General features: G+C 35.1%; 1 protein-coding gene across 1 annotated transcript; it reads right to left on the reverse strand.

Annotated features, from left to right (window-relative positions):
* Window positions 1-1,369: 1,369 nt before the first annotated feature.
* Window positions 1,370-1,945, reverse strand: LOC138338459 (uncharacterized). Its single transcript, XM_069289422.1, has one exon. The coding sequence runs from the start codon at window positions 1,943-1,945 to the stop codon at window positions 1,370-1,372; it is 576 nt and encodes a 191-aa protein (XP_069145523.1).
* Window positions 1,946-13,967: the final 12,022 nt, after the last annotated feature.

The raw sequence follows: 13,967 nt of genomic DNA on the forward strand, positions 1-13,967 counted from the left end.
CTAATTTAGATTGAAATCAGAAGGAGACTAGGGACAAGGAGTTCAACAATAAAGGGGACGGTCCTAGTTTCACACGTTGAATTTTGTAGAAAGAAATTTCTCTTGGAGAAAGGATTCCAAAAGAGAAAACCCATACCTGTTCTTGGTGTTTTTCAATACTCAAATTTGATGCCCAGAATCACCACCAACCCAACGTCCAACACAGAAACTTCCACCTTACCCGTCAAGAAGATGATGCAATGTTTTTGTTTTTTAAGTTAGCTTACTTGCTTGTATATTTTATTTTGTAAGTTCTTTGAGTGTAGAGAATTTTTGATTGTTTTATAATATTTTTATATTCTATTTTTGCAGCCAATAAAAACGAGTTGGACCAGAGAGTGAGATATTTAGGCATGAGAGAGAGAGTTTGTGTGAGATAGTGCCTCTTAATGCTATCATAGTTGGCAAGACTTAGTCAATTTTAAAAAAAAAATTAATCAATAAATAATAACTAATAATAATTAATAATAAATTCTGATTTTCCTTTTTAAATCATCCATTAATTATTAAATTATTAAATTAATTCACCAATAACAAAAATCACATTAAATCATTGCACCCACTTAGGTTCGAACCCAGGTGGAGCAAGACTTCATTTGAAGAGATCAATTCGGCCCTCTCTCCCCAAATTTCCCCTCCACTTCATTAATTAAATAATTAATAACATATTTAGGGTAATTATGATACTACCCTTAGCCAGGAAAAAGACTATTTTACCCCTAGACCCTTCAAACCTAAGATTTCTTCTTTTTAAGTCCGGTAAAGACTCCTTTGAGTAAATATTCGTATTCGAGAGCACTACATGGTTGGACCAAACCTTTACAAGCTCAACTAAATTCCCAAGTTAGTTGGCTTGGCTGTAGAAAGGGTTTCAAGGCCTGGTTCTATGCGTATCGATCCGTGTGAACCCTGGTCTAATCTTAGGCATTCTTGACATATTAAGCATTTCTTATCTTATCCATTATTAGGGTTGTTACATTATACCCCTCTCCCCCCCCCTTTTAGGAGCATTCGTCCCTGAATGACACTATACTTTAATAGAAATAAGTAAGTCATCTATAAAACGTATGCATACATAGGTAATTCATACTTCCATTGGTGAATATCTGATTCACATATTAACATGATAGAGCACATCCTTGAGACCTACTAGTAGCTTCACATTAATAGACTAATGAATTCTTCCCTAAACTAGTCTCATCAAAGCATAGGATATAGGTCAACATATAAGTCAAACAAATCAGCAACCAACATGATGACTCAAACATATTAACCTCATACTAGTGCATAAACACCATACACAGTAAAATATATGAAAGACTAATTACGGCTACGCACCCAAGGCTTCATCAGAAGTGCCTTCCCCTGCACCTCTAGACTTGAGTGCGAAGAATCGTTGCCTCCTTGGAGCCTCCTCACTTTGACCATTAAGTCGAACTCTCTCCTTCCCTTGTTCTTGACTTCTCTTATTCGGACAATCCTTCACCATGTGACCCAGTTTGACACAACTATAACAAGTATTAGTGCACCTCATACACTCTCTTCCATGCAGTTTGTCACACTTCCTGCCACGTGGCCTCTCCTGAGGTGTATCTACTCCATTGTTTCTCTTAAATCTGGGCTCAGAATCCCTATCATAGTGACCCTTGGATGAACTTGATTCCCCTTGGTGGGAGAGTCCCTTCTTAGACATGGGCATATCCCTGATTTCAGTACTACTTTTCTTAGAAAAATTCTTCTCAGCTTGCCTTGACCTGTTCCCTGCTCTAGTGTGCTTCCTCTTCCTGCTTTCATCCACTTGCTGGACATGGACCATAAGCCTGGATAGGTCAATGCTGTCATGTAGCATAGCTAGCTTACACTCCTCCTCGAGATCCTCATCAATCCCTGTCAGGAATCTACTCATCTCGTCTTCTGTTAGACATAATAGAAGTAGCCTACCTGGATAATTTCACAAACTTCAAGGAATACTTCCTGACTGTCATAGATCCTTGCTTAAGGTTGATAAATTCCTTAACCTTGGCCTCCCTCATTTCCATGGGGATGAATCTCTCAGGGAAGGCTGTCTTAAATAGCTCCCAAGTGACCAGAACTCTGCCCAAAGCTCGGCTATCCTGCCAGATCTTGCATCAAGTCTGTGCAACATCCTTGATTTGATAGGAAGCCAACTCTGCTTTATCAGTATCTGTGGCCCCCATAGCCACCAAAATCTTATGCACCTCATCCACAAACTCTTGGGGGTCCTCTGAAGTCTTAGACCCTGTGAAAATAGAATGATTCATCCTCGTGAAGCCTCTCAGACTGTCATCCTTGCTACGAACCGGTGGGTTCTTCCTCTAACATCCTTCTGGTTGACCTGGGCAGTCATGGCTTGGGTCTGTATAGTGATGGTCTGTGCCATCTGGGCCAGAGATTCCCGCACCTCCGCACTAGTCAACCCAGTTGGGTTAACCAGCATAGCCACTCCTTCAGCTTGAGCCTAGGGTGGAACCTAATTGTCCCTAACAGCTGCTCCTCCGCTTCTCTGACCAATGTTTCTCATGGTGTTCATTCTTTGAAAATAGCAAGAGTTGATGTTAGACACGCTCATATCACCAAGAAATCGGATATTAGCAAAGGCACGATAAGATAAGAAGAAGGGAGATTTTCCTACGCGTCATGCGGTCTCTAAATTCAGGATAGTGGTGCACTCACTACTATGACTTAGAAACTACTCAATGTGGTAGATGTGAACTTGTTATCCTCAGAATTAATTCTAGTGCTTTCATACCAACATTGTCATGACCAGAACCTATACCACAGAAAAGATCGGCGTCGTTGACCTCTCAGAGGTCCCAGCCAAGCCTACATACGTTATTCTTACTTAATCTAGGTCAATTTTAGCGGAAAATTTGAACTTTTTGTTTTCTTATTTCATGCTAAACATTTTAAACTCAACATCATATGCGTTCACAAATCAACTATCTAATATAGAGATAATCAAATGAAAGAAACAGTTCATAATTGCCTTAAACGTATTTTTGCCTAAATGGCACCAATACAAAGTATGATATAAAAATGGAAAGAAACACTAGTGGAACATGCTCCACAAGATAAAGCCTTAATCTAAAATAGATAATAACATTAGACATCCTCAAAAGCATGAGGGTCTACCAAGTCCGGATGAAAGTTCCATGTCCGCATAGATGCAACGTCAACCTGTAAGCTCGAGCGTCCACCTGTGCCTGCACCTAAAAATAAAGAGTTGTATGGAATTAGTACACACTTGTACTAAGTATGGGTATATGCAAGCACACACAAAGGACATGCATGAGTAAGAATATCTTTTTCCTAACAACATGATTATGGAAAGTCAAGTCAGTGGACTTGACAAATTGGGATTAGGAAAGTTAGTGAACTCTCCAAATTTGGATTAGAAAAGTAATGTCATGAGTGTAACATTACATCATCAAACTTATCATTTTGAAAAACACACATAACATATTTCACATGTCATATCACGTTAGTGTAAAGCACATAACATATTTTATAACATTCATTCATATGCCATGAGATGTTGGAATTATGGACTTGACATTAAGAATTTCCCAAATGAGGTCTCAACTATGGGACCTCAACTAGGGAATTTTCATCAGCAAACACAGAGTCTTCTTCATTCACTCATACACACTTCATTTTATTCATTCATAACATAGTGTAAGCACCAGCTATACCTGGGATGTAGTTTAAGACTCTCATCGAGCTTGCTATGCAATGACCAAGAATAACCTAGTATCATTACTTGATTCTAGCTCACCTCTTGATTATCCTATCCTAACACCTTTGGTATCATTCATTTCATTGTGTACATCATTTTTAAGCTGACCTCATTCATTCATTAGGAACTTTAACTTTAACCGACATAGATCATGTGAGCATCACAAAATCCAGTGTCTGCCCCACACTGAAAAGAGGTGGAATCCCCGGCCAAAGTGACCCAAAACATGCTAGTGTATATAGGGGATTGAACCCTGCTAAATCCCTATATTGGCAATATAGGTTCAAAGACTAGGAGATATAAGGTAACCCATACCCGTCATGCCAGACAGTCTCATCTCATGACAGTTACGTGAACATCTGCCCTTCGCGAAAGAAGGCATCACCGCTTATAGCTAGTCTATCGATGCTCAGTATAAAGTTCCATTTCTTTCAACTCATACGTCATGGAAGTTGGCTTCTAGTATGAGGACATCATAGCTCAATAGATGATTTCTCATCTCATCATTAGTATTAAGTGTGTTAATCTCAATACTTTCATTAGACTATTTATAGAGACTGTTCTCTTCATTAATTTTACTCTCTCATAGGTGAGTACGTTTTGGTAACGTTTACTTAGGATCATTTGAGATTACTCCCATCTTTTACATAAGTCTCATATAATGTTGTCACCATATTCATTAATATTAGCACATTTGCTCTTCATAATTACTCACCCCCCCTTTTTTTACGTGAATGTTCATTTCATCATATGCCAATGCATTTGGCCATTTAGTGTATTTCACACTCTTACTTAACCCTTCTAGGGTTTTATCATTTCATTTTTCATTTCATCATATGCCAACGCACTTGGCTATTAAGCGTATCTTACACCCGTACTTAACCCTTCTAGGGTTTCATCATTTCATTACATACATCTTAGGTTCACTTATTTTTTAATCGTATGCTAGACTTATGGGTCTATTCATACAAGCCATGAGGCTTCATTCATAGTTTGTTAAGTGACTCATAGCTTCCTAAGATTATATAGTACAAGACTCATGTATCTTGTATGTATGCGAAAATTTTGGTTTTGATCTAAGTAGGTGACATTATTCTTGAACATTTAATTCATGTATGATTTATGTATCAATACGGAAATTTGGGGCAAGGGAACCCAAGTACGAATCCCTTGGATAACACTTACAGTTTTCCTTGATTTTATTTTTAGTCCTCATGACATTGGGACCCTAGATCGAACCCCAACATCAACATATCCTTTTAGTACCTTTTTTCTAGAACTTCTCTCCTTTGTTCGAGGGGTTGTAGGTTCGAACACCCCCCCCCCCAGCCCCCTTTTTATTTTCTATATATTTTCCTTGTCCACTTTGGCTTAACCAGGAGGTTGTGGGATCAAACCCCCACAGCCTCTGTTCATGTTTTTTCTTTATTTCGCATCGTACTTATAGGTTGTGGGTTCGAACCCCCACAGCCTCCTTATTTTTATTTTCATTTAAAGTTAACTACTTAAGCGTTGGCATTGAGGTTGTGCGATCGAGCCCCCACAACCTCTCTATATTTTCTTTTTAATTTCTCTCATTTTCTCCTTCTTTAGCCAAGAGTTTCTGGGTTCAAATCCCACTCCTCCCATTATTTTTATTAATGTAAAATTTCCCTCTTACTCTCTTGTTTGGCTTAGAGGTTGTGGGTTCGAATCCTACACCTCTCATTTTTTTTAGCTTTCATGTTGTGAGGTCTTGCGTTCACTCCCTACTGACCTCACATGTTTGAAATATATTTTTAAACCTCTCAACCCCAAGTATTCTGGCCGAAAATTCCATCACTAAGTGCCAGAAATTTTATTAACTTTTTAGCCTTTATTTAAAAACATTCATACGTTCGTTTTGAGGTACTTTCACAATTCCTTTAACACATTCTTAGGTGTAGATTCATTGTTGTTTTATCTTAGATTTTTCCACTTCATGTCAGCCACCTTACACCATTTACATCACAATTTACACACCTTATGCACAATAATTCCAAACATCAAACAAGCCCTTCTAAGACTTTAAATGTAGAACAACAACAAACATTTTACACATTGCACCACATTATTTTTGGTTGACATCATTGAACATGCTTACTATTTCAAAATATAAAATCATATGGAACATCATATTTCACACTTATCTACCAGAAACCATACCAACAACATGATTTCTAAACTAATTACATTGAAATCGGAAGGAAACTAGGGACAAAGAGTTCAACAATAAAGGGGACAGCCCTAGTTTCACACGTTGAATTTTGTAGAAATAAATCTCTCTTGGAGAAATGATTCCAAAAGAGAAAACACATACCTGCTCTTGGTGTTGTTAAACAATCAAATTTGTAAGTTCTTTCAGTGTAGAGAACTTTTGATTGTTTTATAATATTTTTATATTCTATTTTTTCAGCAATTAAAAACAATTTGGACGAGAGAGAGAGAGAGATATTTAGGCGTGAGAGAGAGAGTTTGTGTGAGATAGTGCCTTTTGAAACTAGGATAGTTGGCAAGACTTGGTCAATTTAAAAAAAACATTAATTAATTAATAAATAATTAATAATTAATAATAAAATCTGATTTTCCTTTTTAAATAAGACATTAATTATTAATTGATTAAATTAATTCACCAATAACAAAAATCACATTAAATCATTGATCCCACTTAGGTTCGAACCCGGGTAGAGCAAGACTTCATTTCATGGGCTCAGTTTCAGCCCTCTATCCCCAAATTGGCCCTCCATTTTATTAATTAAATAATTAATTACATATTTAGGGTAATTACGATACTACCCTTAACCAGGATAAAGACCATTTTACCCCTAGACCCTTCAAAACCTATGATTTCTTCTTTTTAAGTCTGGTAAAGGCTCCTTTGAGTAAATCTTCGTATTCGAGAGCCCTACATGGTTGGACTCAACCTTTACAAGATCAACTAACTTTCCAAGTTAGTTGGATTGGGTGTAGAAAGGGTTCAGAGGCCTGTTTCTACGCGCATCAATCCGTGTGAACCCTAGTCTAATCGTAGGCATTCTTGACACATTAAGCATTTCTTATCTTATCCATTTTTAGGGTTGTTACAGAGTCCACGTTGTTTCACAATTTATAAATTAATGTCGATGAGGCTTCATAATTCACAAGTATAACACATAAGCACTGCCACCATAAGTGGACCATACCAATCATCATCATAATTCAAGACTTATACAACACAATATAGAGAGAGTTACGTCAGAATACCACTAATCCAATCTCACAATTTAATCCATAGCCAAATCAATCAACACCATACTCAAAGGCTCTTACTAATAGCTATGATCATCAATTCAATAAAATAATCATAAATACAATGAATCCAAAGTAATTTAATATAAATTCATCAATTTAGGACAGTAAACACATGATTCTAACATAATTCTTCCATAATTCAATATCACAAATCAAACTACAAAAGAATTCAATAGTATAGAACATGATCAATTCACCCATAATATAGTTAAAACTAGGATTGCATAGTTTGCTTGGGTTTATGGATATTTTAGGTTAAAATAATATAACTAACATCAATTCAATCATAATACAATGATTCAAAATGTTTTATGCAAGAACTCATGGCTAGATCACAACTTAGAAGTTCATCTTTTGAGAAAGTCTTGGAACACTATTTTGACGATTGGTCCTTGAATAAAAGAGATTCAAGGATGAAAACAATACCTGAATTGATGATAGACCACGAATATTCAGAATAATTGATGGAGAAGTCAACCTTCAAGCTCCAATCTCTCTTTCAAGTTTCAATGATGCTCTATAGAGTTCTTTAGGGGTCTTGGGGTTCTGATTTTGAATAATGACTTGAATAGGGGTTTTAGGATTATAAATATTTTTAAAATACATAAAATAAACTTAATATAACGTCCAACTAATTCTAGGAAGGCTAGGTGAAAACCCCAAAGTGCCCTTGTACTAGCCGAGAAACCTGCAAGAAATTGCAGGTGTCAAACGACAATTGCCACTGACACCCCCTAGACCCACCAATGGACCTTCCTTTTGGTCCTTAGTTTGGATTAGAGGCTCTCTAAATGGGATCAAATTCTCCCACGCCTAAGTGTCAACCTATGCCACCACCTACGGGGCGTCGATTTCCTTCCGTATGTGGGACTAATCTAGATAGTCTTGGCCTACAAAATGGGTCCTTGGTTGGTCCTTGGGGAGCTTTTCCCGGACGTTTCCAATCCAAGTATATTCGTAGACATGTTAAAGACCCCTCACATCGATTTTTGCAAAAATGAACACGTAAAAAACTTGAAGAAACATACTAAGGCACACAAGCAGGTTTCAAGGCAAATCTTTCAAACGTCATGGACATCTTAGACTTTTGACATCCAAACTTTAAAAAATGCCTTCTAACATCATTATAATCTATTTTAGGACTTCAAAAAATTAATACACAAGTTTTAGGATCTTGTTTCACCTAAGTCATTTTAGAGGTGTTACGCTTAGTGTAATATTTTCCTTTGGATAAGGTTATGGAGTTCTTTTCTTGGCATTGCACAAGTATTTCTTTGGTTGCTTATATGTTGGGTTAATATCATGTTGGGTTCACTTAGAATGTTTCTTATATGTGCATGCTGAGTTATTTGATATTAAGTATTGTTTTGACTAAATTGTTCCTAGTCTAATGCATTGATGATTTTATGCAGGGGAACCATACTTAGTACATGTGATTTGTACTAACCCATATTTCTTCCCTTTTCCCCAACATTGTAGGTTCCGGCCATTGAAGAGCTTCTAGGCCACTTTGCAAGAAGACTTGGACTTCTCCTCCAAGTTGATGGTGAGTCCTACCGTTCGAGGATAGTGTCATTTATTCTAGCTTACTAGTGTTGCTATTGTCTAAGGATATTCATTTCTTTCCTATTGTTGAAGAAATTTTTGTAATCCATATATGGAAATAAAAGGGCTATGCCCAAAAGTTGTACTTCGTTTTAGATGGTTTAATGTGAGAACATCTTACTAGACTAAATCCTTACATATTGGTTATGTTGACTTAACGAGAAGCCTATGTATCTCTTTATATGCAAGGATTCTAAGTAAACTCCATATATTATATGTGAGAGGTCTATGTATATGTTATGACGAATGCTAAGGGCTAGTCTAAGTCCTCTAAAAGGATGAAGATGTCGGTTACGTCTAGGGGGTGCTCCCCGGTCGTGACAAGTAGTTTGATCACATACTTGCATATTTGACCCTAGACATTTTTTCCGATCTCTACTTTATATCAACCCAATGGAATAGTGGTTGGTCATAATTTAAAATCACTTGCAACGTTGTAACATATTATAAATAATGAATTAAGTCATCTGTGGCCCCTTAAAATTGTTTGCATAATTCACTTAGACACCTAAACTAAGACTTGTGCCTATTGAACACCTCTAGTGTCTCAAATTTGAACCACTTAAAAACATTTTTGTTGATGTGGCACAAAAAGTGTAAATTCACACTTGGGGAGCCTGTGAAATCAAATATTTTTATATTTTCCCTTTTCCTTTTCGGTTTCTTCTTTTTTTTCCTCTTGTTTTTTTGAAAAGTACTTTAACAATCTTTTTTCTCTTTCCTCTCGTTCAATACCACACCACCTGTTGCGCCAGGAATTATATTTATACAACAATTTACCATCAAATTTTTTTCACAAAATTTTCGTCATCTTCTTTTATCTTTTTGTCATTGTTTATTAATTTTGCAAATATATATTTACTTTCATCATCTATTTTGCCCAAAAAAATAAAGGTCACCATTCACATATCTTTACCAGAAAAATGGTAATCACCATCTACATATACTTTTATTGAGAAAAATGAAGATCATTATTCAAATGTGTTCTCTCTCCTTCTTGACATATGCAAAATACACTGCCCCGACACACACCCCTTATTCCCTCAAATCAAAGGAGAAATTAAAAAAGTCAAATTTGAAATCAAAATAAACAAACAAAGAACAAATATTTTGAAAAAAACCTACCAAACGAAATGGGGATAAGAAAGAAAGGTGGTCATAATCACGGTTAAGGATTTTACCCTAAACCTTTAAAAATTTTAATTTTTCTAAATGAAAAATTAACAATGGCGGACAACAGTCACTATTTTTTTTAATCAAAGGCTCATTTGGTCAAATTTTATATCAAAATTAGTAATACGTTTTTGTGAGCTAATTCTAACTACTTCTTCACAAAACAAAAGTGTTCTAATCAACAAATTAGGAAAGTGAAAAACCACGCTAACAAGTGACCTAGAAATTAGGAACAAAGGATCATGAAGACTATCGATAGATGCCTCAACCTTGCACGCTAGCATCGCTTTCTTTTGTTGGCAAGGGGGAAAAGGTGAATCCTGCCGGCGCATGTCTATTGGAATCAACTCGTGCATTTAGAACCTCCACCCCGCTCACCAACTTCAATTCTTCTTTAACTGATATGCTTCCTAAAACCATTTTGAGTATTTGTTGGCATGATTTTGTGATTCAGACGGCTCTTACTTGACTGGTAGTTATGGGAACTAATTTCCAGTTGGTATCGTCTTGCATCTACTTTGCGTTAGTTTAATCAACTAGTCCTTGCTCAAATATAAGTTCAAGTGGATTGAATCCAACAAGGGATTAATACCACTAATCATCTCAAATTGGGAAAAAGGTACTTGATTTCACTCTCTATTGTATGATTTATGCTAGATACCATCTTCAGTAGTGTCTCTATAAAATAGTAACAAATATTCCACTTGATCATAGTGAAAATTAACAAATCAACTATAACATTACCTTAACTTTTTAATCCTGGTTTTATGTCACATGATACACCTCAAAGCTCTCACCAGGTGCATGACACATTGACCAATCGAAGTTACTCAGACTATGGAAGATATGTATAATGTTCGACAAATTTGTGTTAAGATACACCACATGTACTATATGTTAAATCAGCAACCTAGCAGTCTGATGCATCTATTTGTCTGATTCTCACGTTTGGCATATTCTGCTTATCCATATTGATAATGTTCTTTGTTGTGTTTGGAAACTCCTAGTATGTTGTAAATTTATAGTTACCCGTAAAAACAAAAACAAGGTTAGCAAATCGATCAGCAAGTGTATTATGATCCCTCAAGGAGTGTTGCACTCTTATTGCTAGAAATCGTTCACCCTCTTAATAGAATTGATTTCCAAGGGCACACTCCATAGTGTATCTCATACATCATTTAAAATATGTACCATTGGCAATGAATCAAATTCTATTATAATGTGATTATAATCCTTCTCTCGATAGTATTGCAAAGCCTCTCTACTAGCCACGACCTCAGCAGTCAAACTTATAGCATCGGGTAGCTTCATTCCTTTTGCACAAACCAGATCACCGTTATTGTCTCTAATACAAAATTTTGCAACACTAGTCCTTGGATTGCCCTTTGATGCTCCATTAGTATTAACCTACCACTAACACTCATATGGAGGGTACCAACTTACACACTTGGTTTTTAAACAAGGTTTGGAGTCATCCAATACTGCCACCATCAGAGGACATGTACTAGGTACATCCTTGTAACAAAATCTACACATCATATGCTTTTACACCATCTTAGCAACGTCCCAAGATAACCTTGCGGACATAAGAACCATAATATTATATTAGGATTTGCTTGAAACACTACTTTCTATCTAATATTTTCAATAGTATCCCATCACAACTTCATAGTTTGTTTAATCTGAATAAAGGGGTCAATGCACCCAGCTCCAAATGTGTAGTGCCTCCCGACTCTCTTGGTAGCCTCTCCCTTTATAAATAAATGCTTCATAGTTTCTCTTCTAGGCATACTGCAACATGAACATAATTGAGAGATAGTGGGATTCTAGTTAGCCATTATATTAGATACCTTGACTCTATTAGACCATACTTTCCGCCTAAAAAATGAAACCTTGAAAGGAATATCCGTCACCCAAATATACTTAAATACTTCATTTACTTCCTTAAAGGATATCAAACACTCTTTACTTTAAACAATCTAGAGCATGACCCATGTATAATCCTACTTGGTTGATTACAGCTTCTAGTGGATGACAAGTATGCTCTTCACTATGTTGAAGGTATAATGGACCTAACCTGGTCCAGTTGTTACACCAAATTGAAGAAGAAACCCTTAGGCTCCCACCATTAAGATTGTTCAATACATTCCCTTGTTCTCCGACATGTGCTTCTACACTTGAGTACCCCCTCTCCATTGGACAAGTGTAGGAATTTGCTTCTTGAAATAATTATTCCACATAAATTTTGACCATAAAGACGTGTGAGTCCTGATACTCCACAAGAGTTTTGCATGCACAGTTTTTGAGACATCAAACATAAACCTAAATTCTAAACCACCTTCTTGTTCGGATGACATTCTTTCTCCCAAGAAGCCCAATGTTTACTCCTTCCTATTACTTTATTACTCCAAAATAATGTAACAAAAATCCTATGGAATTCCTTTAACACACAAAGAGAAAGATGTTTGCATAGATCAACACTTTTTGTCTCATTGATAAGAGAAGAGATGATTCTCAGCAATGAGAAATCAGTGGCTTCCTAAAGGGAGAGGTTTGGCATGGGGTGCAGGGGGTGGGATGAGGGGTGCATAATTTATTTTTATTTTTTCTTTAGTTGAAAGTCTTTTCTTTTAAATTTCGATTTACTTATATTCAAAATTAATTTTCTAGTTATTCTAAATTAAAAAGCCATGTGACTTTATTAGTTTGCTGGTTCACCACATCATGTGCATATGCATTAGACACACTTTTTATTTTAACCAAGTGTCAAAAAAAATGTTCAAAGAAATATTTGTTTTTTAAGATTAGAGTGTGCAATAGGAAACAAGGTTTGTTAAAGTGTCTAAATGAAATATGCAGATAACATTAAAGAGTCGTAGATGACTTTAGTCATACATCATTATTTATCAGTTACAACTTTCAAGTAATCATTGATCATATCATAATTTAAGAAGAAACAAGAAATAACCCTTGAATTACTGAACTTCAGCGCATGTAAATGAAATTTCCAAATAAACAAATAATGACTAGTTTACTAGCCAAAGTGTAAATCAAAATAGGATAAGAGATGAAACTCATATTAATATTAAATAGAAGAAGAGCTTGAATGGTGACTTGAAACTATAGTTCTTTCTTAGTATGGTCTTCGATTTTAAGTAATCACGAATGGTAGGTAGCATAAGAATATGTAGTTGAACTCAATATAGGAACTGTCATGAATCTATCATAATTTTGAGGCTAGGACTAGACAATCCTAAACCTATGTTTAAAAAATGGAATGTCCAAATATTTTTTATTTTAAGAAACGAAAACATGTGCTTATGATCAAAGTGACTGAGAAATTTCTCATGATGCCGTGGACTGGAGTCCGAAACTCAAAGGGTAGAAAATATTAACAAAAATTTCTAAACGGTATATAAAATTTTATATAAACCAAAACGGTAAAATCGCTGCCGACGCAGCGATTTACTTCAACTGAAAAAGTAAAATCACTGTTGAGGCAGCGATTTTGCCAAAAAAAATTTTTTAATACAAAAATGAAATCACTGTGCAAGCAGCGATTTCAAAATGTTTCTTCTTACAAATCGCTGCCAGGGCAGCGATTTAACATTATTTTTTAATTTTCTTTTTTTTTTAAAAAAAATAAGGTATATCGCTACTCTAGCAGCGATTTATGAAGAAAATTTTTTTTAAAAAAAAAAATCGCTGCCAGTGCAGCGATTTATAAATATATATATATATATATATATATATATATATATATATATATATATATATATATATATATATATATATATATATATATATATATATATATATATATATATATATATATATATATATATATTCCAATATAAATCGCTGCCTTAGCAGCGATTTATAAAAGAAAAAAATTGTTATTAAATCGCTGAGCAATTTTTTAAATAAAAAAAATTTAAAAATGTTAACTTATGTATATAATTTATAAGAAAATATACATTATTTTTAAAAAATTAAAAATAAGTAAATATATTTTCTTTCTAAAAAAAAGATATTATATTGAATTTAAATTTAAATAATATTTGAATTCAAATAATTAATTTTT

Source organism: Solanum lycopersicum, chromosome 9 (assembly GCF_036512215.1).
Source record: "Solanum lycopersicum chromosome 9, SLM_r2.1".
NCBI lineage: Eukaryota > Viridiplantae > Streptophyta > Magnoliopsida > Solanales > Solanaceae > Solanum > Solanum lycopersicum.